The sequence below is a fragment of the Sceloporus occidentalis genome, unplaced genomic scaffold, assembly GCF_023333645.1.
Source record: "Sceloporus occidentalis isolate IW3139 unplaced genomic scaffold, rSceOcc1.0.p SCAF_4, whole genome shotgun sequence".
NCBI classification, from domain to species: domain Eukaryota; kingdom Metazoa; phylum Chordata; class Lepidosauria; order Squamata; family Phrynosomatidae; genus Sceloporus; species Sceloporus occidentalis.
In genome coordinates, this window is record NW_028316984.1 from 13,648,570 (window position 1) to 13,671,785 (window position 23,216).

The 23,216-nt window shown below is 41.0% G+C and overlaps 2 protein-coding genes across 5 annotated transcripts in view; one reads left to right on the forward strand and one right to left on the reverse strand.

The window, feature by feature from the left end:
- Nucleotides 1–2,092: 2,092 nt before the first annotated feature.
- LOC149313519 (arginine-hydroxylase NDUFAF5, mitochondrial-like) lies at nt 2,093–20,104 on the reverse strand. Of its 4 annotated transcripts, none has more exons than XM_089519243.1 (11): nt 19,859–20,104; nt 14,993–15,033; nt 13,582–13,645; nt 11,970–12,017; nt 11,769–11,872; nt 10,731–10,770; nt 8,706–8,816; nt 7,236–7,296; nt 4,061–4,144; nt 3,085–3,167; nt 2,093–2,955 (listed from the first exon to the last, which is right to left on the reverse strand). In XM_089519243.1, the coding sequence occupies exons 1-11, from the start codon at nt 20,063–20,065 to the stop codon at nt 2,866–2,868; spliced, it is 933 nt and encodes a 310-aa protein (XP_089375369.1). In that variant the 5' UTR covers nt 20,066–20,104; the 3' UTR covers nt 2,093–2,865. The 4 variants fall into 4 exon arrangements, with proteins under 4 accessions (XP_089375369.1, XP_089375368.1, XP_089375371.1 ...); XM_089519242.1 differs by having other exon boundaries at nt 2,095–2,955; nt 8,706–8,903; XM_089519245.1 differs by lacking the exon at nt 19,859–20,104 and adding an exon at nt 15,700–16,747 and having other exon boundaries at nt 2,098–2,955; nt 8,706–8,903.
- Nucleotides 20,105–20,221: 117 nt separating this feature from the next.
- Nucleotides 20,222–23,216, forward strand: part of LOC149313520 (ESF1 homolog) — a 41,848-nt gene continuing 38,853 nt past the window's right edge. Inside the window, exons 1-2 of the mRNA XM_089519241.1 lie at nt 20,222–20,327; nt 21,700–22,318. Of these exons, the coding sequence (XP_089375367.1) occupies nt 21,733–22,318 (586 nt within the window). The 5' untranslated portion in view covers nt 20,222–20,327; nt 21,700–21,732. The remainder of the gene's footprint in view (nt 20,328–21,699; nt 22,319–23,216) is intronic.

Consider the following 23,216-nt stretch of genomic DNA (forward strand, 5'->3'; position numbering starts at 1 on the left):
TGGATATGTTCTACTCCTAACAGTTCGGTTTTTATGGGTGAGCTCTGTCCTGCTTGAGGGACAAGACATTTTAATTATCTCACACTTCTAATGCCGGGAGAACAGTAATTATATTTCCCACTCTTCTTCAGAAGAATTATACAATAAATTTACGTCACTATTGCTGATGGACAAAGCCAGTCCCATCTTACTTGTTCCATGTTGGCTGAGGCAACCATGGTTTGTCCTCCTTCTCTGCCTGTCCAGGGCAAGCACGTGTTTATATCAGATTTACTCCTAGAGCAGAGGTCTCCATCTGGACCCGAAAATGCCCCAATTTACTGTGTGGAGCATAATGCCCCAACCTCCCTTAGGCTTTCAGCAATCGTTACTCCACAGGGAAGTCTAATCAATACAAACAGGGAGAGTGGAGGATCTGTGCCTTTCCAGAAGATAGACCTGAACTTTCTACTCCAGCAGGTCACCACTGTACTTTATTTTTTTTTACTTCGCTTACAGGAACAAGGGCTGGCATCTTTTCCCCATCTAGCTACAGTTGTGATCGATCAGCCAACATCATCTATTTTGTTCACTAATCCAACAATAAAGGTTCTGGCACATCTCTACTCTCTTGTGCTGCCACCAACAACACTTGATCACTACCTCTCATCTTGTCTTAATTTATAAGCTATGTGAGCCACATGCCACAATCAAGCAGTGTCTACTTATTTTAAAGTGGCATTCCCCATTGCCATTACCTCTGCATGTAAACTGACAGCTATATGTTCTGATAAACCTATCTTACTGCACTACTAAGACAAAGGAATCTTACGTCTGGACATTACCTTCTTACAAAAAAATGTTTCCCAGTTCTATCTTAATGAGGGCACTGTTTTACCTACTTTTAGCCAAATGCTTCTACTGATGTAGGATGCTCTCTCCATTGCCTTGACAGCTGTAGAGTTCTTTTTACATACAGCCTACTGTGGGGTTCTGTCAGTTTAACAGGCTTTGTTATGATAGATCCCCAAAACCACCTAGTCTCTTCTCAAAAACTCTCAAAGTGGGCAGTCCTACCTGGCTTGAGAGCACATGCAACAAGAGAGGTTGCAGCACTGGGAGGTCTGCCATGTGGAGTTCCTCTTCCTGATTTATGCAGGGTGGCAACATAGTCACAGCCATAAACATTCATCAAGCACTACCAGCTCTATGGCAGGGCCAAAGCAGATGCTTGTTTTGGTTGAGCTATCTTGTCTTCTGCTCTACATCCTCTGGCAAGCTTCAGTAACCTATTTGTATGAGGGAGAGATTGCTCACAGGGTTGCTCAGTAGAGTGGGAGTACACCAAAGAGACCATTCTGTGTGAATCACAGAAAAAGAGTCAAGGAGTCTAGTCGAGGGGTTTAAATAATAATTTGTACACTAATGGCATTAAAAGCTCAAAAATCAACATTTGGAATTAAGTACTTAATTGCTCAGATGTTTTTTGCCTCAACCTGTCCCTCGCATCCTAAACTTATTAGCTTTGTCTATATGACACAAGTCATAAATATGAAGTCGCATACTCTAACCAAATTATTTCTCTCTAGATACAATTTGCATAAACTGAAATAGAGCCAATGTGGGATGTATTAGTTAGTGTTAGATACAAACAGTACTGTTAAGGATAAAATGAAGAGGTGGAGACTCATGTATGCCTCTTGATTTCATAGGCAGAAAGGAGTATGTAAATGCAGTGGGCCTTCCCTATCCATGGATTCTGCATCCACCGATTCAACCAACTACAGTTTGAAAATATCCACAAACACACCCCAAAATGCCAAAGATCAAACCTTGATTTTGCCATTTTATATAAGATGCCATTTACACTATTGTACATGATGGGACTTCAGCATTTATGGATTTGGGGGTCCGGAAACCAAACCCTAGTCGATAACAAAGGAGCACAGTATAACCAATAATTAGAGAGTTCAAAGATGTTACAGCTAAGATTCTGGACATGAGCTGCTTTCGGTTATCTCCATCATACATTCATTTCTCCACTTTATCATGAAAATGTATAGGGCTGCAGACAGATCATAGCTGATCTCATGGCATGTGAATAAATCAGTATAAATATTAACAAGACAGTCAATCACAGTATGGTATATTTATTCAAAATAATGAGAAGGATGCTTCTTGACAAACTGATTCTTCTCCAACCCTTCATTTAATTCAGGTCAGGATACTGAAGTCATCTTAGGCAAGCCATTATGGAAATTAACCTGATCTTGCATAGCTACTAAACTTGATACTTATGATTAGGCTCATAAGACAGCCATCATAAGCAGACGTCTATATTTTATCCCAACAGCCAGTTTATTTTTGTTGGAAATTTAACACCATGATTTTAATGTAGGTAAACTATGTTAAATCATTTCTTAGTGGCCCTTTCTTTCAAACAATTATATCAAACAATGTAGTTGTGCATTTTGTCCACAAGAAGACATAGGAATACAGTGTAGTGATAAGCAATGATCTTTTTACACAGTAACTAGGGATGACAGCAGCCCTAGTTTGCCATTCATTCTGTTTTGCATTTCTTATTAGATTGAGGGTCTTCTTGTGTTAATGATTCTTACATATTTAGACAACTGAAATCTATACAGACACACACACTGTACCATCATTTTATTCAGTTTTGCACAATAAAAAAAATTACGTCTATTCTTGTAATATTTACATAAATAAGCAAATCCAGTGAAATAGTAATATATTACATTTTTTCCAGGCACTGAGATAAGTATATTGGAAAGTACATAGCCACATGTTTTTTTCCCAGATTAACTGATGCCTGCTAAATAGCCACAAGGGAAGTCCAATTTCACTGCAACCATTATACACATTTTAAAGTTTCCCCCCTCCTGGAATAAATTCATTTATTTTTCTCAAATCACCGAATGACATAGTTGCAGATCCTCTTTGTGCTGGTCTTGCCTAAAAAGGAGAGAGAATCTAGCATCATTTTATGTATGCAAACCCATGCTTCAGTCATTATAAAAGGAATTCTCTTGTATATGCAATTTTTTTAGGCAGCCCATGCATCCTGGAAGTGGAGCACATTACCTGAGATTCATGAAATTTCCAACCTATCATGTAGTAGATTTGGAAAGTTGCAGGTACTGTTCCATCTTTGTTTCCATACATTTCTATAGGAAAAAACAAGTATTTAAGATAGTGATTCTCAATCTGCTTCCCTTCAGATATCCTGGATTTCAGTCTCTAGAAACCCATTCACCACAAAGAACTTTAGTGGGGAGGGGGAGAAACCAGGAAAGGCCTGTTATGTGAAAGTTTTGCTTGATCCAACCAGGAATATTTATCTTGAGCACAACAAAGAAACACAGATTATATTATCAAAATAGACTGATCTGTTTTTTTGCACAAGTTACCACATTTGTTAAACTTTTAGATACTGATAAATTATTCAGTACTAGATCATGGAGACATTATATTAGCCATTTCCAGGGATATGTAGTAGACACCCCCACCATCCTGGTAGGCAACTACCAGTGTCCATTTCTGCATGAGACTTCTGTCTTTCAGATTCTTCAAGGGCAAAAGAAAGAACATTGTGTACCAGATACTGGTGTGCTGCATTCCCCTGTCAATAATGGTAGCATATAGCTGCTTCAGGAAAGAGTAGGAGCCCACAGCTGTTTCCATAAACAACAGGTCACAAGAGAAAGCAAAGAGCAACGATTTATCATGGTGGTGTTTACCCAGTTTATGGAAACAACTATGGGCTCCTACTCTTTCCTGACATTGGAAGAAGAGTACACATCAGTACTGGAATGCTATGACATAGTGGGAAAGAAGAGAGAAAGGAGAAAAAATCAGGCATAGGCAACGTGCCATGAAAAAACTTACTTTTCAAGACTGATGAAACCTAGCTATATGCCACAAACATGTTCACAATGAACTAGAATTCAAAATTCCACTCTTTAGTGAACACCTGATGACTTAAGCCAAGCATTTCTCTATGAAAAGTTCCATTCTGACCCAGTCAAAATATTCCAGTTTCAATGGAAAGCTCACTTACCCTTATATACTGCCGCTGCTGCCAGCATGGTTGCTCTGTGTAGCATAGGTTTTCTATTCCAAGAGCAATTACTTTCTCCCATACCTAAAAATAGTTTTTAGGCTTTAAAAGAAGATACATCATATACCATGAGTTTAATATATATATACGTTTATAATTGCAGCCTTATTAAGCCAAGTCTAATTTACAAAGCAGTATCTGGGATGGTCAGCTAGCTAAGGACCAAGAAGCATATCACAATCTGATTAAAGACTAGCATGCAACAGAGATTTGGTAACACATCTTCAATGTTTACCAGTTGCTGGGGAACTTTCCATTAATTCTTACCTCCTACAACTGTACAATCATTTACATCATGTCTATTAAGAGTAAGCTCCAGTGATTTTAACAGGACTTACTCCCACTTACATGCATATAGTCTGTATTTCTGTTTTCATGTAAAAATTAATCAAGGAAGATCCAAGACTATAGTTTTGTACTTGACAGAATTACCCACCTACAGTGCCTTACAGAAGTATTTACTCCATTTGACGTTTCCACATACTGTTATGTTACAATCTGGAATCAAAATAAATTTGGCTTATTGCTACTTGATGTAAACTTGTTAGTTGCGTAAGTATACACTCCCTCAGTCAATACTTGGTAGAAGCACCTTGACAGCAATTATAGATCCTAGTCTTCTTGGGTAAATCTCTATCACCTTTGCCCACTTTGCTTTGCAAAATTCTTCCAGCCCTGTCAGGTTGGATGGGAACCGCTGTATAACAGCAGATTACATGTCTTGCCATGAAATTTTCTTTTGCTTTTGAATGCTGGGCACTGAATGGGTCATTCGAAGACATTCAAGTAGCTTTTCATTTTAGTGTTACTTTGGCTGTGTATTTAATATCACTGTTTCATTGTAGGAGGAACCTCTGGCCCCTTCCCAGGTCACCTGCAGAGTGAAATACATTTTCCTCTAGAATTGTTCCTGTGTTAGGTTTCATCCATCTTGCCCTCAATCTTAAAGTTTTCCAGTCCTTGCAAAGGAAAAACATGGTCACCACAGCATGATGTATCAGCTTTAGGGATGGTGGTATCAGGTCAATTAACACCATAAGCTTTGTACCACACACACAGCATTTTGTGGCAAGAACAAAAAGTTCAATTTTGTGGTGTCAAATCAAAGATTTTTCCCCCCACAGGGTTGCAATATCTTCTACGTGCTTTCTTACAAATTTCAACCAAGCTTTGATATTGTTTTGTTTCAGCAAAGACTTTCTTTTTGCCACCCTTCTCTAAAGACAAACTTTGTTGAGCAGATGGGCGACAGCTGTCTTAGATGGGTTCTCCCATCTCAACTTCAGATCTCTCCAGCAAATTCAGCCATTATAGCCTGTTGGTCACTTCCCAAACATCCTTATTTTATCAATGTTTTGATGGATGGCTTTCTCTAGGCAGAGTTATTGTTGAATCATACTATTTCTGGTTGGTAATAACAGATATAACAGTGCTCCAAGGAATGTTATAACCCAGTCCTGATGGGTGTATCTGCACAACTTTATCCTAGACTTGTTTGGATAGCTCCTTGGTCTTCATGATGCTATTCATTTAGATATCCTCTTGAACAAACTTGAGGGCCATCCAGAAACAATTTTATCTAATCTAAGAGCATGTGGCAATGGAATTGCATACAGCTGGTATCTATTGAACTAATGATTTCTGGAGGTGCAGGGCTTATTCAGGCACGTCAAAACCAACAAGTGCCAGTTTGTTTTTGTTTACTCATACTTTGGGCACAAAAGAGATGAATACTTTTGCAAGGTACTGTACTCCAGCTGCCAAAGAAGTCTCCTGAATTCTTTACATTAAGGGAAGAACAGAAATGGCTCTTCAGCTTTATCCAAAATTAGAGTGAAGTTTCACAACTAAGCAGTTGTTTCACAACTAACAATTTGCTTACTTGAGATACATATGGCTAGTCATATTTACTAAACTGACATTCTATCTTACTTGAAAAGCTAACAGACATTTGGTGGCTATATATCCAACATTCTGCTTTGATAGATCTATAGATTATTCCACAAGGGTACACAGTTCATTACTATGGGTTAGTCACCTGCAATGCCACTCTGCAAGATCTTCAAATATCATAATTTACAAAAGAGTAGATTACCCATCTAAACAGAACATGAAGACTTTGCTTTCACATGTTTAGAGATATAATGCCTCTATAGATATTAAAATAAAGATAATGCATGTACTATGCAGGGTTTTCTGGTTAATTCTTCCAATGCAGAATATTCTAAAACTCTATAATTACCATCAAAGCATGTCACTGTTCTGCATACATGAAACTGCAGTCTGAATGTTAATTTAAAACGTACTTATTCAAACTATGGCCCTCCAGAAGAACATCAGTTTTCATCAGCCTTAACCAGCACAGCTGGTAAAGGGATATGAGAGTTACAGTCCCACATCATCTAAGGAACCCTATAATTGTCATCCCTGATTTAAACCTTGTTCCTGTTGTAGTTAATTGCTGTCAAGCTGGCACTGACTTATGGTGACCCTAGGAGAGGTGTCCAAAAGACCCTGTCATCCACACCCTGGGCAGCTTCTGTGGCTTCTTTGATTAAGGGTCAAAACAAGTGGGCATGAAGAAGTGGCCTCTGGATGCTCCACCCGCAATCGTCTGGGGACTGCAATGACCGCACAGCCTGCTTTCAAAAGCAGTCTGCCGCCGTGATCCCAAATGAGGCACTGGCAGGAGCAGTTTTTCTCTGCTCCTTTCTTTGATAGCTTCAGGTCACCTTAGGCAGCCTCAGAACAGCATCTGGCTGCTCTGGGGGCATGCATCATCTGCATGCCAAAACCTCGAACCACTTATTTTGGCCCATCTGTTTCAGGCCTGAGTTCATCCACCTGTAATGCAGTCTTCTTCTTTTCTTATGACCTCTCCATTTACCATGCATTATCTTCTTTTCTAATCAGCCAAGTTGTCTCAGTCATTTTGGCTTCCAGGGAAAATTGAGGTTTGATTTGCTATAAGAGCCATACATTTGTCTTTTTAGCTGTCCATAGTATATGTAGAACTCTGCACCAATTACATTTCAACTGTGTTTATTCTGTTCCTGCCAACTTTCTTCACTCTCCACCTACTTGTTCACTTAAAAATAAAATAAAGTGGACTTGCCTTGCAGGTCATCCATTATTTCAAACATCCCAGGATAGTTCACTTGGATTTCATCAGTATCCTAAAAATAAATTTTAATTTTAAAAGATAATTAAATAATGCACTTTAATGTGTAAACTTTGTCAAATTTATTTTATTGCCATGTGACCCTTGGAAATAGGGTAAGATGATGATGATTATATCAATAGCAGGAGTAAACAAGGCTATGGCTTGGTGTTGCTTACTGCCTAGACTTCACCTGAAAATGCATTGTTGCATTTGTACTATAAAAGATTTAAAGAGGGTGTATGTTTCTGGGGAAAGGCATTAATCAACTGTAAGCTGAATATTTTGCCTTGAAATATACTCCACACCAGTGTGAAATTATGGCCTGGTACATACGGGCCCTCTGTGACGCCCTTGTCACGTGCTAGGGTTGCCTCGGGACAGAGCGCCCACACGCCTCACAACCCCAGCAAGTGACGAGGGCGTAATAATGGCAATGCCCTGTATACATGGGTGCCGCTATTGTTACATAAGTGCTGCACGGCATTCTCACGGTGCTTACGTAATGAGTGTGCCAGTGGTGCACTTGTTATGCCGCCCTTGCAATGTAAAAAGAACCCACTTTTCACAGGTTTTTTCTGTCAGAGGGAAGCCACATGTTTTGGCGGCTGCAGGCCACCATCTTTCGGCTGTCTGTACTGTGCCAATGATTCAGGGGGTGGGTGTGGGGAATTATTTTTTCAGGAATATTTTGTTTGTTTCAAGTATATGGCCAAAATACTGTTTTACTGTAAGTCCCTGCTCCATAATCCCCTGCCCCTTTTTTTTTTTTTGGGGGGGGGGGTACAGTAGCTCATCATTATTCCCCTTTCCAAATGTCACACAACATAAAGTAATATATTGATTAATAAGCTTTCATGTTCATTATAAATGCCTTTAATCCAGTGATTCCCAAACTTTGGTCTTCCAGATGTTTTTCACTTCAGCTCCCAAAATTCGTGACTGTTGGCAAAGCTGATTGGAGCTTCTGGGAGCTTAAGTCCAAAAGAGCTGGAGGAGCCAATGCTCTAATATCATTAGGGCAAAATAGAAACAGGAATTATGATTGGTTGCTGCTCCTTCTTTTTGGCATATCTAAGCTTCAATTCAACATTAGTTCATTTACAAAAATTCTTCTTCATTTTTATATAGGAGTGGACAAAATAAGGCTATGGAAAGGTTAGGTTCCCAGCAATTCTCACCATTGGCTACATTGGCTAGGTCTGATAGAAGTTGCCCCATGCAACATTTGGAGGGCTGCATTTGCCCAACAATGATACAGATCAAGAGCCACTACTAATCTGGTTTAATTAACAAACTATTATAATTTAACCATTAACAAACTGGTTTATGGCACCACAGAGCCTGTGGATACCTACATCAAAATGAAAGATAAGCATGTGCGATATATTTCTGAACTGTTCCTTTCTTCAAAGTGATAATTACCACAGTCAGTGTGTTGAAGCCAGCTCTTCCCAGGAGATGTCCCAAGTCACTGACAGCAGTAAATGGAGATACATGTGGGGCAAATCCACCTTCTCTTTCCAGTTCTGCCAGCTGCAAAGAGCAACGAAGCTCATATAACGTGTCTCCCCCAAACATAGAGCCAATAAATACTCCATCAGGTTTAAGGATTCGATGTACCTAAAAGAAATCACCATACTTAAGTTGTGCATGATCCCACCAAGTACATCTTACTAATTTCAATGGAATGAAAGGAACCAATATAACAGCAATGTCCCACTGTTAGTTGCATCTGAGGAAGCGGACTCAAGTTCTCTACCAACTTCTCTCAGTTAGACTCAAAGGTGCTACAAGATCCCATTGCATCCTGTGGGCAAAGATAGCCAGTGAATTTTGCAGATCAGCAAGCATTTTCAACCACCTTACCTAGATCAGTGATTCTCAAACTGTGGTTCTCCACATGCTTTGCACCTCCAAGTCCCAAAAGGCCCAAGCTGGCAAAACCAGTGGTTAGGGACTCACATTATTAACATAATATCAAGTCTGGAGCTGGAAGCTGGAGCTGGATATACCCAGAGGGCCAAAGACTGAAAACTACTGTCCTAGACTAAGCTCTATGCACTATGTCATACTGGATAAAAGTAAGTTTGTCCACTACATTAGAAACTTACTTTAGGGAGACAAAAGGGTTACAGTTTATTATTACCTCCTAATAGTAGTTTTTCTGTTTAAGCTTCCAATCAGCTTGCCATATGATTTATCCATAGCTATTAGGGGCTTAGCAGGTCACTTCACCAATCCTAATGCTTTTCTGTTTTTTCTTTGCCAACTGATCCTGTCTGCATTGGGCATTTCTTAAGGTTTTGCCCTCTTGCTGTTGCCTTTGAAAAAATGTTTTGTACTTCTACAAACTTCAAGGTATCTTCCATTCCCAAAGGAGAGTTTTGTCTCTAATCCTGTCAGAATTCTCCATTTTATATTATTCTTAGAAGGAATTATAGGATAGCATGAACACAGTTATGTGATCAGGAGAAAGGCACATACACAACTGACATTCTCGATACCTCAACAACGAATACTTATGAACAGTTTAAAAATATCTGTATAAGTGTGCAGATAGACAAGTTGCCATCTTTGACCTCCAAAATGCCCAGAAAAGTATAAAAAGTCACATGCTGGTTCCACAAAGGCCGGTTACACACTGGCACTTTAGTGCATGACGAGCACGCACTAGGGTTACAAAAGGGCGGTGCTTCTGCACCGCCCTAACCCTAATGCATGCTCGTCACGCACTAAACGGCGGCGGCCCTTCCATACGGCCGCCGCCATGAGGATGTCACGGCCGCGCTGCCTCTAGACGGGGCGGCGCGGACGTGACGTCCTCAATCCGCGGCAGTGCGCCTAGGGCGCCCTTTCCGCGGACCAGGAAGGAGCTCCGTTTCGGAGCTCCTTCCTGGTCCACGGCGCCGCTTTGCTTCGCTGGGCGCAGCCTTCAGACGGCTGCGCCCAGCGAAGCAAGGGAGAAAGGGGCCAAGCGGCCCCTTTCTCCCCCTCCCCGCCGCCGCGGGGTGTCCTTGGGGCTTGAAGCCCCAAGAACACCCCTTTTCAGGCTGCGGGGAAGCGGCGTTTTGCTGCTTCCCCGCAGCCTGAAAAGCGGCGGATCGGGGCCTCAGCGGCTGCCGGTGTAGCCACTGAAGCCCCGATACTCCGGGGAAAGGGGCGGGTCCAGACCGCCCCAAATGGGCGGTCTATAACCCACCCAAGTTTCCAAATGGAAAAGATAAAGAAATGGTTACCACAGGACAGCTGCAGACAATATTAGACAATAGGAACAACAGTACAGCACCCAGAGAAAAACTAAATAATTAAACTTTATCCTCATCCAGACTTTGCCCATTGACTCTAAACTCAGCATTGTTAAAACCCATTGTTCCATAAGGATTATTAGTGGTGATAAAAGGGAGCATGTATCAGTATCTTTATAGGGATATTAATATTTGTACTTACCTCATGCAGTGCTTTGGGAAGATCATTTACCCAATGCAAGCTAAAAGGGGATTACGTAGAAAATATGTTACTAAGAAGAGTAAGAAAGTGCATACAGGACTGCAGCCTTAGAACCCCTTTTAAAAACCACAGTTATTCCATATGTCAATATAAACTAGCTAGACATTTTAAACCCCTAGGAATGTCATTATGTTAAATCAGTCTGCTCTTTAGCAGTTGTTTTGGCAGCAACATAAAATCTGGTGCACATATGCTCTTATTTCCCATGATTTCAAGCAAGACTGATGTGTAGTAAAGGAAAAAATAAATATATAGAGAAAATAAGATTAACATTCCTAAAACCATTCAACAAGTCTTAATAATCATTTTGGAGACTTAACATGCCTCCTGTATTCTTATACATGCCTGCTCAGAAATAAGTCAGCTAAATCCCATGTAATTTATTACCAAGTAAATGTGTGCAAGTGATTCCCAAACTTGGGTCCTCCACGTATTTTGGACTTCACCTCCCAGAAGCCCCAGCCAGTTTGGCCAAAGTCAGGAATTGTGGGGGCTGAAGTCAAAAGCTGGGGAACCACTGGTCCAGAGGACTAGCACTAATTCAATAAAAGTCGGATGAAACACATTTTCAATAGAGAGGCCATGATCTAAAATGCAAATAACATGTCCTGTATGTGCTTTTAATTTTTTAGCCTACCCTTTCCTTTGGTAGACACTTGTAGTCCTTCAGAAGCTGTACCAAGCCACCATAACAGCATTCACTATATTGTAAGAAGCTGTAGCCTTGAAGGAGAAGTTAAGTTTTCTTCATATCTCAAACCATATGTGGTAAACACTTTATACATATGGAATGTTATTTGGTATTCCAGGCAGAAGCAAACATATATACACACACTATTCTAGTAATAAACAGGGAACTATACTGACACACAAGAATAAGACCAAGAGTTGATTTTAGAACTGTAGGTGCTGATTATATAAAAAGTTACTATTCTCATTGTAAATTATTCTGTCTCTTTTAGTTCAGCTGTTAGTTACCTCAGTCCACTGACAACGAGGTCGAATGTGCTTTCTTTGAAAGGAAGGAATTCTTCATCAGCTACAATACTGATTGTGGGTATTTCAGATTCTATTGTGTTTTTCTAAATCAGGTTAGAATAGAAATGGGTTAGAACCACAGCTAAGGCTGTTTTACTTCATAATTCACTGTCATGAATTAAAAAACATACAGCTTCTTACCAAAGCGTTTTCGGCAACATCTGCTTGAATAAGCCTTTCAACAACATCCTGGGGGCAAAAAGATCATGCAATTATTTTCAATTTTTTTACTTGTTTTATTTTGGAGATGGGATGTGGTGCTTGGATGGGGGACAGGAATAGAAGTATACACCACTGGTCTATATTGACAGAACTTTATTTTGTTAGACGACAGCATAGTGAAATGTGGATTATAAATACTATTCCTTCATTTCTTATACACTTTTTGGAGTATTGCCTCATTTTAAATGATTAGCTGACTTACAGACAATACATGTTGTTTGGCAGCAAGGGTACATTTAAACCTATTTAGAAACATCAAATATTGCTCTTGATACTACAGATAGGTAACATTAACTAAGTTTCGACTCTAATCCTATATCTGTTTACTGCGAACGTGGCTCAAAGAACTCAACAGGAGTTACAGCTGAATCAAAATGTACAAAACTGCCCTGTTAATTCATTATTTATTTATATTTTATTGACTGAAGCACAAAGAACTTATTAGTTTGCTTCTGGCTGTTGCCAGGCTTGAGATAGCCAAGAACTGGAAAACTAGAAAGTTGAATATTGCAGGATATGGACTAGACTCTGGGACTTGTGATTAATGGAGAAAATGGCAGATAAAGACATCCCCCAATTTTAGCTAAATTTTTATGGAAAGAGGTCTTTCAGGATCCCGGAATACACCTTTTGTCTACAATTTTCAGGGCCTTATCTGGGTTATTGTCTTTATTTATTGTTGTTTTGGTGTACTGTTTGTTGTCATGTTTTGTTTTAGAATGTATTAATACATTTAGATTTTTTTAATATTTTATTGACATAATATCAAGTGCAGTTCAGCAGCATTAAGCTGTATTCACAGTCACAAGGTACTTGGCTATACCTTTTATTGACTCTAATGTTTCTGAGTGATCAAGAGAGGGTGTGTGTGCGCATGAGTGTCTTCAGGTTCCATGTCAATTTACGGTGACTTATGGATTCCTAGGGTTTTCTTATGCAAAGACTACTCAGAAGTAGCTTTGCCAGTTTTGTTTGCGGTCTCCCATCCAAGTACTAATCAGAACTGACCTTGCTTAGTATAGGACTGGGATATTAGTATGGTATTATCTATCACAATGCTCAGACCTTAGTTTATAATTCTGTTAGGGAACTGTCAAAAAGGGGCAGGAAATTTTACATGTTTTCTCTTGATTTTTTTTTTAACTTAAAAAAACCTGCTTCTTAAAGTATTTTACCTCAAACATTTTACTGAGCATCAAATTTTTGGTCCTCTTCTTTTTTCTTCTGTTGGGAAGGGATGAGGCAGAATCCTTGCTGTGAATGTCAAGATCCAAGGTTTGTTTAGCTAGTTCTGCCTGCAAAAAGGAGTACAGCGCACTGGCTGTGTGCAGTGGAGCACTGCCCAGTCTCAATAACTAGGGTTCCCAATAATCCTGGCTCATCACAACATCCAAACCAAACCAAAAGGATCAACAGGACTGGCATAAGCTTCAATAACATATGCATCTTAAGTTTATTTCTACCACAAAGCAATGTCTGATCTTTATCTCTGCAAATCAAGTTCACAGGCTTAAATATAGAGAATGAATACCTTGTTTAAATGCTGAGCTATGTAGCTTCGTCCACACCCAAGGTCCAATGCAAGGGGGAAGGTCCTTTAAGGGGATAAAGGGGATCCATTTAGAAAACAGCAACTCAGTGAGTACATAATGCTTTGGTAAAAATTCCGCCTTTTCCAAATATGCAGACTCCTCTCTTACAGAAACATACTGGGGACTATCCCACTGAATATAGTGGCACTGACATTGGAATGAACATTAAGTTTATTCTGATCATGCATAATTAACACCACACACTGTCTGCTTCTCTCTGTCAAAAGAAGTATATACGTATGTGGTGCCCTTCTTCTTCGCCTGATTTATCACGCAATCCTGTGAGTGTTTAGTCAAAAATAAGTTCCTCTATGTTCAGTAAAATTTACCTCTAAAAAGTGTGCTTATATACTGTTGGTCCTATTTTTTAATACACGGATTCAACCATCCACAGCTTGAAAATATTGAAAAATAATATAAATTCCCAAAGCAAACCTCGGTTTAACCCTTTTATATAAGGGGACACAATTCCACTAGGCCATTATATTTAATGGGATTTGAGCATCCATGGATTTTGGTATCCCTGCAGCATCCTGGAACCAAACCGTAATGGACATTAAAGGCCCACTGTATTGCCGTTTATTAAGAGAGGATTCTCAATATCCACCTTACTATCAAATGCAAGGATGTTCATTATTACTTCTGTGAATTCAAACTAAGAAGGGCACACATAGGACTACATGGCAAATTAGGTGATGAAGAAGGGCACCACATAAGTATATACAGTTGCCCCTTTTAACTCGCGGGTCTGGGATCCGCACCCTCTAATATCTGTTGTAGGCAACCTCTGTTGTCTCCAATGGTGCGTCCCTTGCGCGCATGCCCAGACCACTAGAGGAGGGGTTCAGAAGAGATCCCACGTGAAAACAGAGGGCCAGCTGTACTTCTTTTGAAAGAAAATCAAACAGTTTCTGGTGTTAAAATATGCATAATCAGAGGAAGCCACCATAGGTTGTTGATGGATAAAGCTTCTTCAGAGATAGTCCATCCAGAATCCAGCAGCTGAAATGGGCAAAGCCAGGGCAACTTCTAGAGACCATGTGTCCCCCATTAAACTTGGTTGACAGGAACCCTACACAACTGTGCCAATTGCAGTTGATAATGCTTCTTTTACAACAATGCCAACAGATGAAGAATGAAACCCTGTGGAATAAAACAGGTAGAAATCAAGCCCATACTCTCGCTCTTCTCACTTAATACAACCTCCAACGTTTTCTTTCCCTAAATTGCAGGGAGCTTTCTTGGGGAGGAAGGGGGGGAAACCCCTGCTCTTATCCTTAAATTTAATACACAGGGCTGATCAATTTTGAGAACACCTTGTTACATAAAGTAGGCCTTTTAGTATCTTACCTGGCTATGTCAAACACACGATCGGCTATCCTACCACCGACCTGTAATACAGGAAAAAAAATTAACATCCTTGTCTATCACTACTAATTTTGAAATCAGAAATTGCTTCATTTCACACAAAGAAAGTGTGTTGAAAATCTGGCTCACTTTAGATCACCCTAAGTTGGCGATGGACATATTTGGAGGTCTCACACACTGGGGGCCCTGCATTCCCATTTCCCCAAAATCATCCCCTCCTCTTCAAGCTGCAAAGGAGAAGAGCTAGCTCTACCTGTTGCACCTGTTATTTTCCCCAAACAAAGATACGAAGCAGTATCAGAACCAGGGGACATTTATATCAGGCATATGGGAAAATGTTAAACGCATCTCCTTCAGCACACCTATAGGAACCACATTCCCAGTTTTAGGCTTTAAAAAGCAACCTGTAGCAAACAAAGTTTTTCACATGACCTTTTAATGGAGCAAGCCCTCCCCCCCCCAAAAAAAAAAACCTTTAATGGAAGTAAATACTTTTCAGTTCTGCCCAAGCAGTTCTGAAAAATCTCCCATAAAGTTTCAGTCCCGCTGCTTATGTTGGGAATTGGTAACAAATCTGTATTGTGATGTGGCTTCTTGTAAGGATTCTTATAAACGAATGAGCCTCCTTGGGTCCCTGTCAAGGGAAAGGATGGGATAGAAATCAAATAAATAAGTAAAATAAAAATGACCTTAAATATCATGTTGTTCTGTGCATTGTCACATTGGTGTTTTCATTTGGCTGCCAAACACACCGATGCCTTAACTGACATTACTGAAGGGGCCTACAAACATAAATATAAATAACAAGGGACCTCAAATTAATGAACAACACGATTTCTGGGAGTTTTATTGGGCTTCGCAGCTTTATTGGGCAACAGAACGCTAAAAGCGTGTCACTGGTTTCCAGTGCACAAAACAGATTAGCAAAAAAACAAGAAGAGTTTTGCAGCATCTTAAAAGACTTAACAAGAACATTAGGAATCTCCCTTGACTATGAACTTTGATACTGTAATACATTGGTCATTCTTTAAGAGGCCACCAGGAAAAACCTAACTGCTACTGCTTTGTTGCATGCCTTGGAGTCATTACCAAGGGGAATCTATCACAGTGTTTTCCTTGACAAGATTTGTTCTGAGGAGACTTGCCATGGCCATCCTCTGAGGCTGAGAGAGTATGACTTGCCCAAGGACAAACAACGAGGTTCAAACTCTGGTCTCCAGAGTCGTAGTCCAAGGCCAAAACCGCCACACTGTGCTGAGTCTAAAACAGACCTGCTGAATCAGCTTAGTAGTGAATCTACATCTAAGCAAATCCCATTGAGTCAATGGGTCCATCATGGTGGAGATAAGCAACCGTATTAAGATTTTTGTCGTTGCTACTGCAACAGACTAAGAGGTTTATCACACGGGAGAAATCTGGGGATCTAAAAGGCATTTTCCCGGGACATTTGTGTGATCTCTGACAGAGATGATGAAATGAGGTCTCACAAAACCACAGTTCCCAGGATTCCCTAGCACTGAGCCAGGGCAGTTGAAGCCATCTCAAACTGGATTATTTCTGCAGTGTGTTTTGGATCATGAGATATATTTAGCTTCAACGTTTAGTGTGCTGCCGTCGTGGGAAATATGTTCTTCTGGGTGCTAGGGATTCCTGGGAACTGTAGTTCACTGTGGCGCCAGAGCTGTCTCTCTGTGGCAGAGGAGGCTCCATGAAGCCCCACAAAAGTAGTTGTGTACCTTTCCCCCTCCCTCCCCTTTTCCCCTTTCCTTCCTTCCTTTCTCCTTTCCTCCCTTCTTTCTTTCCTTCCTTCCTTTTCCTTCCTCCTTGCTTTCTTTCCTTCCTTTTCCTCCCTTCCTCCTTTCTTTCTTTCCTTCCTTTTCCTCCCTTCCTCCTTTCTTTCTTTCCTTCCTTTTCCTCCCTTCCTCCTTTCTTTCTTTCCTTCCTTTTCCTTCCTCCTTGCTTTCTTTCCTTCCTTTTCCTCCCTTCCTCTTTTCTTTCTTTCCTTCCTTTTCCTCCCTTCCTCCTTTCTTTCTTTCTTCTTCCTTCCTTTTCCTCCCTTCCTCTTTTCTTTCTTCCTTTCTTTCCTTCCTCCTTTCTTTCTTTCCTCCCTTCTTTCTTTCCTTCCTTCCTTTTCCTTCCTCCTTTCTTTCTTTCTTCTTCCTTCCTTTTCCTCCCTTCCTCTTTTCTTTCTTTCCTCCTTTCTTTCTTTACTTCCTTTTCCTTCCTCCTTTCTTTCTTTCTTCTTCCTTCCTTTTCCTCCCTTCCTCCTTTCTTTCTTCCTTCCTTTCCTTCCTCCTTTCTTTCTTTCTTTCTTTCTTTATTTATTTTCCTTTTCCTCCCTCCTTTCTTTCTTTCTTCTTCCTTCCTTTTCCTCCCTTCCTCCTTTCTTTCTTTCCTTTCTTTTCCTCCCTTCCTCCTTTCTTTCCTTCCTTTTCCTCCCTCCTTTCTTTCTTTCTTCTTCCTTCCTTTTCCTCCCTTCCTCTTTTCTTTCTTCCTTTCTTTCTTTCCTCCTTTCTTTCTTTACTTCCTTTTCCTTTCTTTCTTTCTTCTTCCTTCCTTTTCCTCCCTTCCTCATTTCTTTCTTCCTTTCTTTCCTTCCTCCTTTCTTTCTTTCTTTCTTTCTTATTTTCCTTTTCCTCCCTCCTTTCTTTCTTTCTTTCTTCTTCCTTCCTTTTCCTCCCTTCCTCTTTTCTTTCTTCCTTTCTTTCTTTCCTCCTTTCTTTCTTTACTTCCTTTTCCTTTCTTTCTTTCTTCTTCCTTCCTTTTCCTCCCTTCCTCATTTCTTTCTTCCTTTCTTTCCTTCCTCCTTTCTTTCTTTCTTTCTTATTTTCCTTTTCCTCCCTCCTTTCTTTCTTTCTTCTTCCTTCCTTTTCCTCCCTCCCTCTTTTCTTTCTTCCTTTCTTTCTTTCCTCCTTTCTTTCTTTACTTCCTTTTCCTTTCTTTCTTTCTTCTTCCTTCCTTTTCCTCCCTTCCTCTTTTCTTTCTTTCCTTCCTTTTCCTCCCTTCCTCCTTTCTTTCTTTCTTCTTCCTTCCTTTTCCTCCCTTCCTCTTTTCTTTCTTCCTTTCTTTCCTTCCTCCTTTCTTTCTTTCCTCCCTTCTTTCTTTCCTTCCTTCCTTTTCCTTCCTCCTTTCTTTCTTTCTTCTTCCTTCCTTTTCCTCCCTTCCTCTTTTCTTTCTTTCCTCCTTTCTTTCTTTACTTCCTTTTCCTTCCTCCTTTCTTTCTTTCTTCTTCCTTCCTTTTCCTCCCTTCCTCCTTTCTTTCTTCCTTCCTTTCCTTCCTCCTTTCTTTCTTTCTTTCTTTCTTTATTTATTTTCCTTTTCCTCCCTCCTTTCTTTCTTTCTTCTTCCTTCCTTTTCCTCCCTTCCTCCTTTCTTTCTTTCCTTTCTTTTCCTCCCTTCCTCCTTTCTTTCCTTCCTTTTCCTCCCTCCTTTCTTTCTTTCTTCTTCCTTCCTTTTCCTCCCTTCCTCTTTTCTTTCTTCCTTTCTTTCTTTCCTCCTTTCTTTCTTTACTTCCTTTTCCTTTCTTTCTTTCTTCTTCCTTCCTTTTCCTCCCTTCCTCATTTCTTTCTTCCTTTCTTTCCTTCCTCCTTTCTTTCTTTCTTTCTTTCTTATTTTCCTTTTCCTCCCTCCTTTCTTTCTTCTTCCTTCCTTTTCCTCCCTTCCTCTTTTCTTTCTTCCTTTCTTTCCTCCTTTCTTTCTTTACTTCCTTTTCCTTTCTTTCTTTCTTCTTCCTTCCTTTTCCTCCCTTCCTCATTTCTTTCTTCCTTTCTTTCTTTCCTTCCTCCTTTCTTTCTTTCTTATTTTCCTTTTCCTCCCTCCTTTCTTTCTTTCTTCTTCCTTCCTTTTCCTCCCTTCCTCCTTTCTTTCTTTCCTTCCTCCTTTCTTTCTTTCTTTCTTATTTTCCTTTTCCTTCCTCCTTTCTTTCTTCTTCCTTCCTTTTCCTCCCTTCCTCATTTCTTTCTTCCTTTCTTTCCTTCCTCCTTTCTTTCTTTCTTTCTTTCTTATTTTCCTTTTCCTCCCTCCTTTCTTTCTTTCTTCTTCCTTCCTTTTCCTCCCTTCCTCTTTTCTTTCTTCCTTTCTTTCTTTCCTCCTTTCTTTCTTTACTTCCTTTTCCTTTCTTTCTTTCTTCTTCCTTCCTTTTCCTCCCTTCCTCATTTCTTTCTTCCTTTCTTTCCTTCCTCCTTTCTTTCTTTCTTTCTTATTTTCCTTTTCCTCCCTCCTTTCTTTCTTTCTTCTTCCTTCCTTTTCCTCCCTCCCTCTTTTCTTTCTTCCTTTCTTTCTTTCCTCCTTTCTTTCTTTACTTCCTTTTCCTTTCTTTCTTTCTTCTTCCTTCCTTTTCCTCCCTTCCTCATTTCTTTCTTCCTTTCTTTCTTTCCTTCCTCCTTTCTTTCTTTCTTATTTTCCTTTTCCTCCCTCCTTTCTTTCTTTCTTCTTCCTTCCTTTTCCTCCCTTCCTCCTTTCTTTCTTTCCTTCCTCCTTTCTTTCTTTCTTTCTTATTTTCCTTTTCCTTCCTCCTTTCTTTCTTTCTTCTTCCTTCCTTTTCCTTCTCGTTCCTCGTTCCCTTCCTCCTTTCTTTCTTTCCTTCCTCCTTTCTTTCTTTCTTTCCTTTTCCTTCCTTCTTTCCCTCCCTCTTTCTTTCTTTCTTTCTTTCTTTCTTCCCTCCCTTCCTTCCTTCCTCCTGTTATAGATGACAGACTATTGACTATTATAAACCCAGAGTTTTAACCAGAACTCATCAGGGAGACCAGGGAGTCGATTGGAAAGGACCCATCCTTATCGTGAGCTTCCCCTGCGCCTCCCTGCCTGCTTTCCTTCCTTCCTTCTCTGCCTCTGCCTGCTCCCTTCTACCTCTTCGCGCAGATACTCGCAGCGCGGGGCCTGCTCCTGCCTGGCGGCCCAGTTCTTCTGCTTCCTCTTGAGCTGCCGGTCGAAAGGGCTGAGGGCGCCTGGCCCCGACGAGGAAGAGAGGCGGCAGGGGCAGCAGGGGAGCCGGGGAAAGACGAGGCGGAGGCCCAGGGGGCCCCGGAGCTGCAGCGCCGCCAGCATCGCCTCCATGGCCAAGCAGAGCGGACAGAACCTGCAGGAGCCCCCATGGCCTCCAGGGGGCGCTGGAGCGGGAAGGCAGGAAGGAAAGAGGGCCACTCTCCAGGAATGGACGGACACCTGCTGCGCGCTTTGTCCCTCCAGGGCTGCCGTCGCTGTCGTCATCAAAGCGCGACCCGGAAGTGGCCCAGGGACTCCTCCTTGGAGCACGTGGGGAGGGCTGCAGAGGGAAGAGCCAGGTCAGCGGAGCCTCTGCAGCTGAGCTGATTCTCAGGTTTGTTAGGCTCCAGTTTCCCCCTCGGGAATGATCAGGACCCCTTGGGAGGCAGCCCTGGAGGGAAGGGAAGGGTGGGCTCTGGCTTCAGGCTTTGCTCCAGCCAAAGATGCACAGCGTCCATGCTGCAAGATTCCGAAGTCACACTGGCTGCTGCTGCTGCTTCTTCTTCATCAGGCAAAGAGGAGAAAGCCATTGAAGATGTCAGTCACAGGCCTGCATTTTGCTCTTTCTGACTTAGTTCAAATGGTAGGGAGGGCTATCTGCAGGCTGGAGTACCCCCTCCCCCCTTTTTGACCATTGGTAGATTTCCAAAGTCAAGGAAATTTGGTCTCCATTTGCCATTCAAAGAAGATGTTTCCTTGGAATCCAGCATCTCCCCTTCCTTTGGCTCCTATGTAGGAAGAGGACACCCGATTTCTCAAGAGGCCTTTCACATTGCTGCCAATGCCAATGCTGAGAAAGGCTTCCAGCCAGACAGAAGACAAGGGAAGGGGAGCTCAGGGGAGTGGTTCTTCTCAGCTCCCACAAAAAGGCTGCAAAAAGGAGCTTCTTTGCCAAAGTCCTTGTTAACTGACATATACCTGTATATATCTTAGGCCCCATACAGACAGGCCAAAATAAGGCTGATTCAAGTCACTTTGGAGGTATGCTGTTTAAATGATGCATGCGTAATAAGAGTCCAGAAGCTGCTCCAAAGCTGTGCTCCTGTTCTTAGAACTGGGTTGTGGCTTTGGCATGGCTTCCGGACTCTTAGGACGCACGCATCATTTAAGCAACATACCTCCAAAGCGACTTGAATCAGACTTCTTTTGGCCTGACTGTATGGGGCCTATGGCTGACAGTTTACTGTCTTTTGCTGAGGTGTAACCAAAGTAATCACTCTCAGCACTACTCTTCAGTTCCATGTAAAGTTGAGAAGAACCAGTTCAGTACAACCAGCTGAACATTTTCTATCGCCAAAAGATGTGTATGAGTCTGTGGACAGAGTCGGCTTATTTGTTGTCTTGACTACTTGTGATCGACTGAGCAGCAGGAGATATTGTCAAATGGAAGCAGCCTTAGAAATACATACATTTATTAGTCTGTTCCTCCAAACACTGGAGTTTGTCAGTGGGCTTGTTCCTTAGAATAACCCAAAAGTCATATCCCATATTTATCCCATCTAACATGCTAACTTTGGAAAAACACACACACACACACATATATATATATATATATGGTGGAAATTTTTCCATGGCAAAATATGGCATCTGAACATTTTCTCTCTACATTTGCTCAGATTGTGTCCTGTGATTCTCTACGCTAGTCGTTTAACTTTTATTCTTTACTAAATATAAAGGTTTTTTTTCCTTTCCTTTTTTCTTAATAGTTCAAATCTGTGCTTTTAAATTAAAGTGTGAAAATGGAGCCCAAGAAGGAGGTTATTAATGACCAGCGGTTTTCCCGCATCACAAAAGATCCTAGGTTTTGGGAAATGCCAGAAAAAGACCACAAGATCAAAATCGACAAAAGATTTCGTGCCATGTTTCACGACAAGAAGTTCAAGTTGAAATACACTGTGGATAAGCGAGGACGGCCGGTTAATCACAGCTCTACGGAAGACCTGAAACGCTTTTATGCGCTCTCTGATTCAGATTCTGATGTTTCGGAAGGTGATGATAAGCTAACTGAAAAGAAAAAGACCAAGTCTAAAGGAAAGAGGGGCTCTGAAAAATCTGTTGATGCCAAGGACAGCAAAATAGCAGGTTATAAAAGCTCGCCAGTGTCAAGAAGTGATGTTTTTAAAAATGAAAGCCAGAAAGGCAAACCATTAAAGACCATAAAGGATAATAAAAACACAACTGCAATTGCAGCTGTACACAGTAAGAAACTAGGATCAAAAATGCAAAAGAGGAGAAGTGGAATGTCTGCAGAGAGCATGCATTTATGTCAGACATCTTCACAGGAGAGTGCAGAAGAAGAAGTGATGAAAGAGTGCAGCACTGAAGGTAAAATAGGTCGTAAAAGAACTGAATTAAGGTGGTTGAATAAAATTAATTATGGGCCCATACAGACAGGTCAAAATAAAGCTGCTTTGGGTCACTTTGGAGGTATGCTGTTTAAATGATGCATGCATCCTAAGACTCCGGAAGCTGCGCCAAAGCCAAGCTCTAGTCCTTAGTCTTGGAGCGTGGCTTTGGTGCGGCTTCCAGCCTCTTAGGATGCATGCATCGTTTAAACAGCATACCTCCAAAGTGACCCAAAGCAGCTTTATTTTGGCCTGTCTGTATGGGGCCTATGTCACCTTAATCTACATCCTACCCTTCCTTGGAAGTAATTTTCATTGGTTCAGGCAGTCATATCTTGACTTATTCAGACAAGATATGCACATGCCTTTTGCTTGTGCAGACAGCCCTTTGCTCTTCCCTTCACGATGCACAACATTTAAAAACAGCAACCTGTAGCCATAGCTTTCTGTTATGTCAGAAAACTAGGATTACCAGCTTTGGAGCAAACCAAATACAATGGATGCACCTCCTTGCCACCCGGCAGCTGGGATTTACAATCTTTATCAGCCACAACATAGCTTTAACATCTGTCCAGTGGCACAGGATGGGTCATTTCATATTTCATAGGCCTTGCTGGATAATGTATGCTTTAGCCTGGCAGCTCAAGGATATCGAGGTGGCTGGAAACAGACTGAGGGAGTAAGCTTTTCTGTTAGTAGCTTGTTTTATACCACTCTTATATTTGTTCAGATATAAGATGGTTTGTGCCTGCACGGTTCAGATTTTGTTTGATTTTGCTCTATGTCATTAACCGTGAAGATCCATACCGCTAGTTCACTAGTTCCCAAACTTTTCTATGCCCCACACTCCTAGGAAATGTTTGATTAATGTTCACACC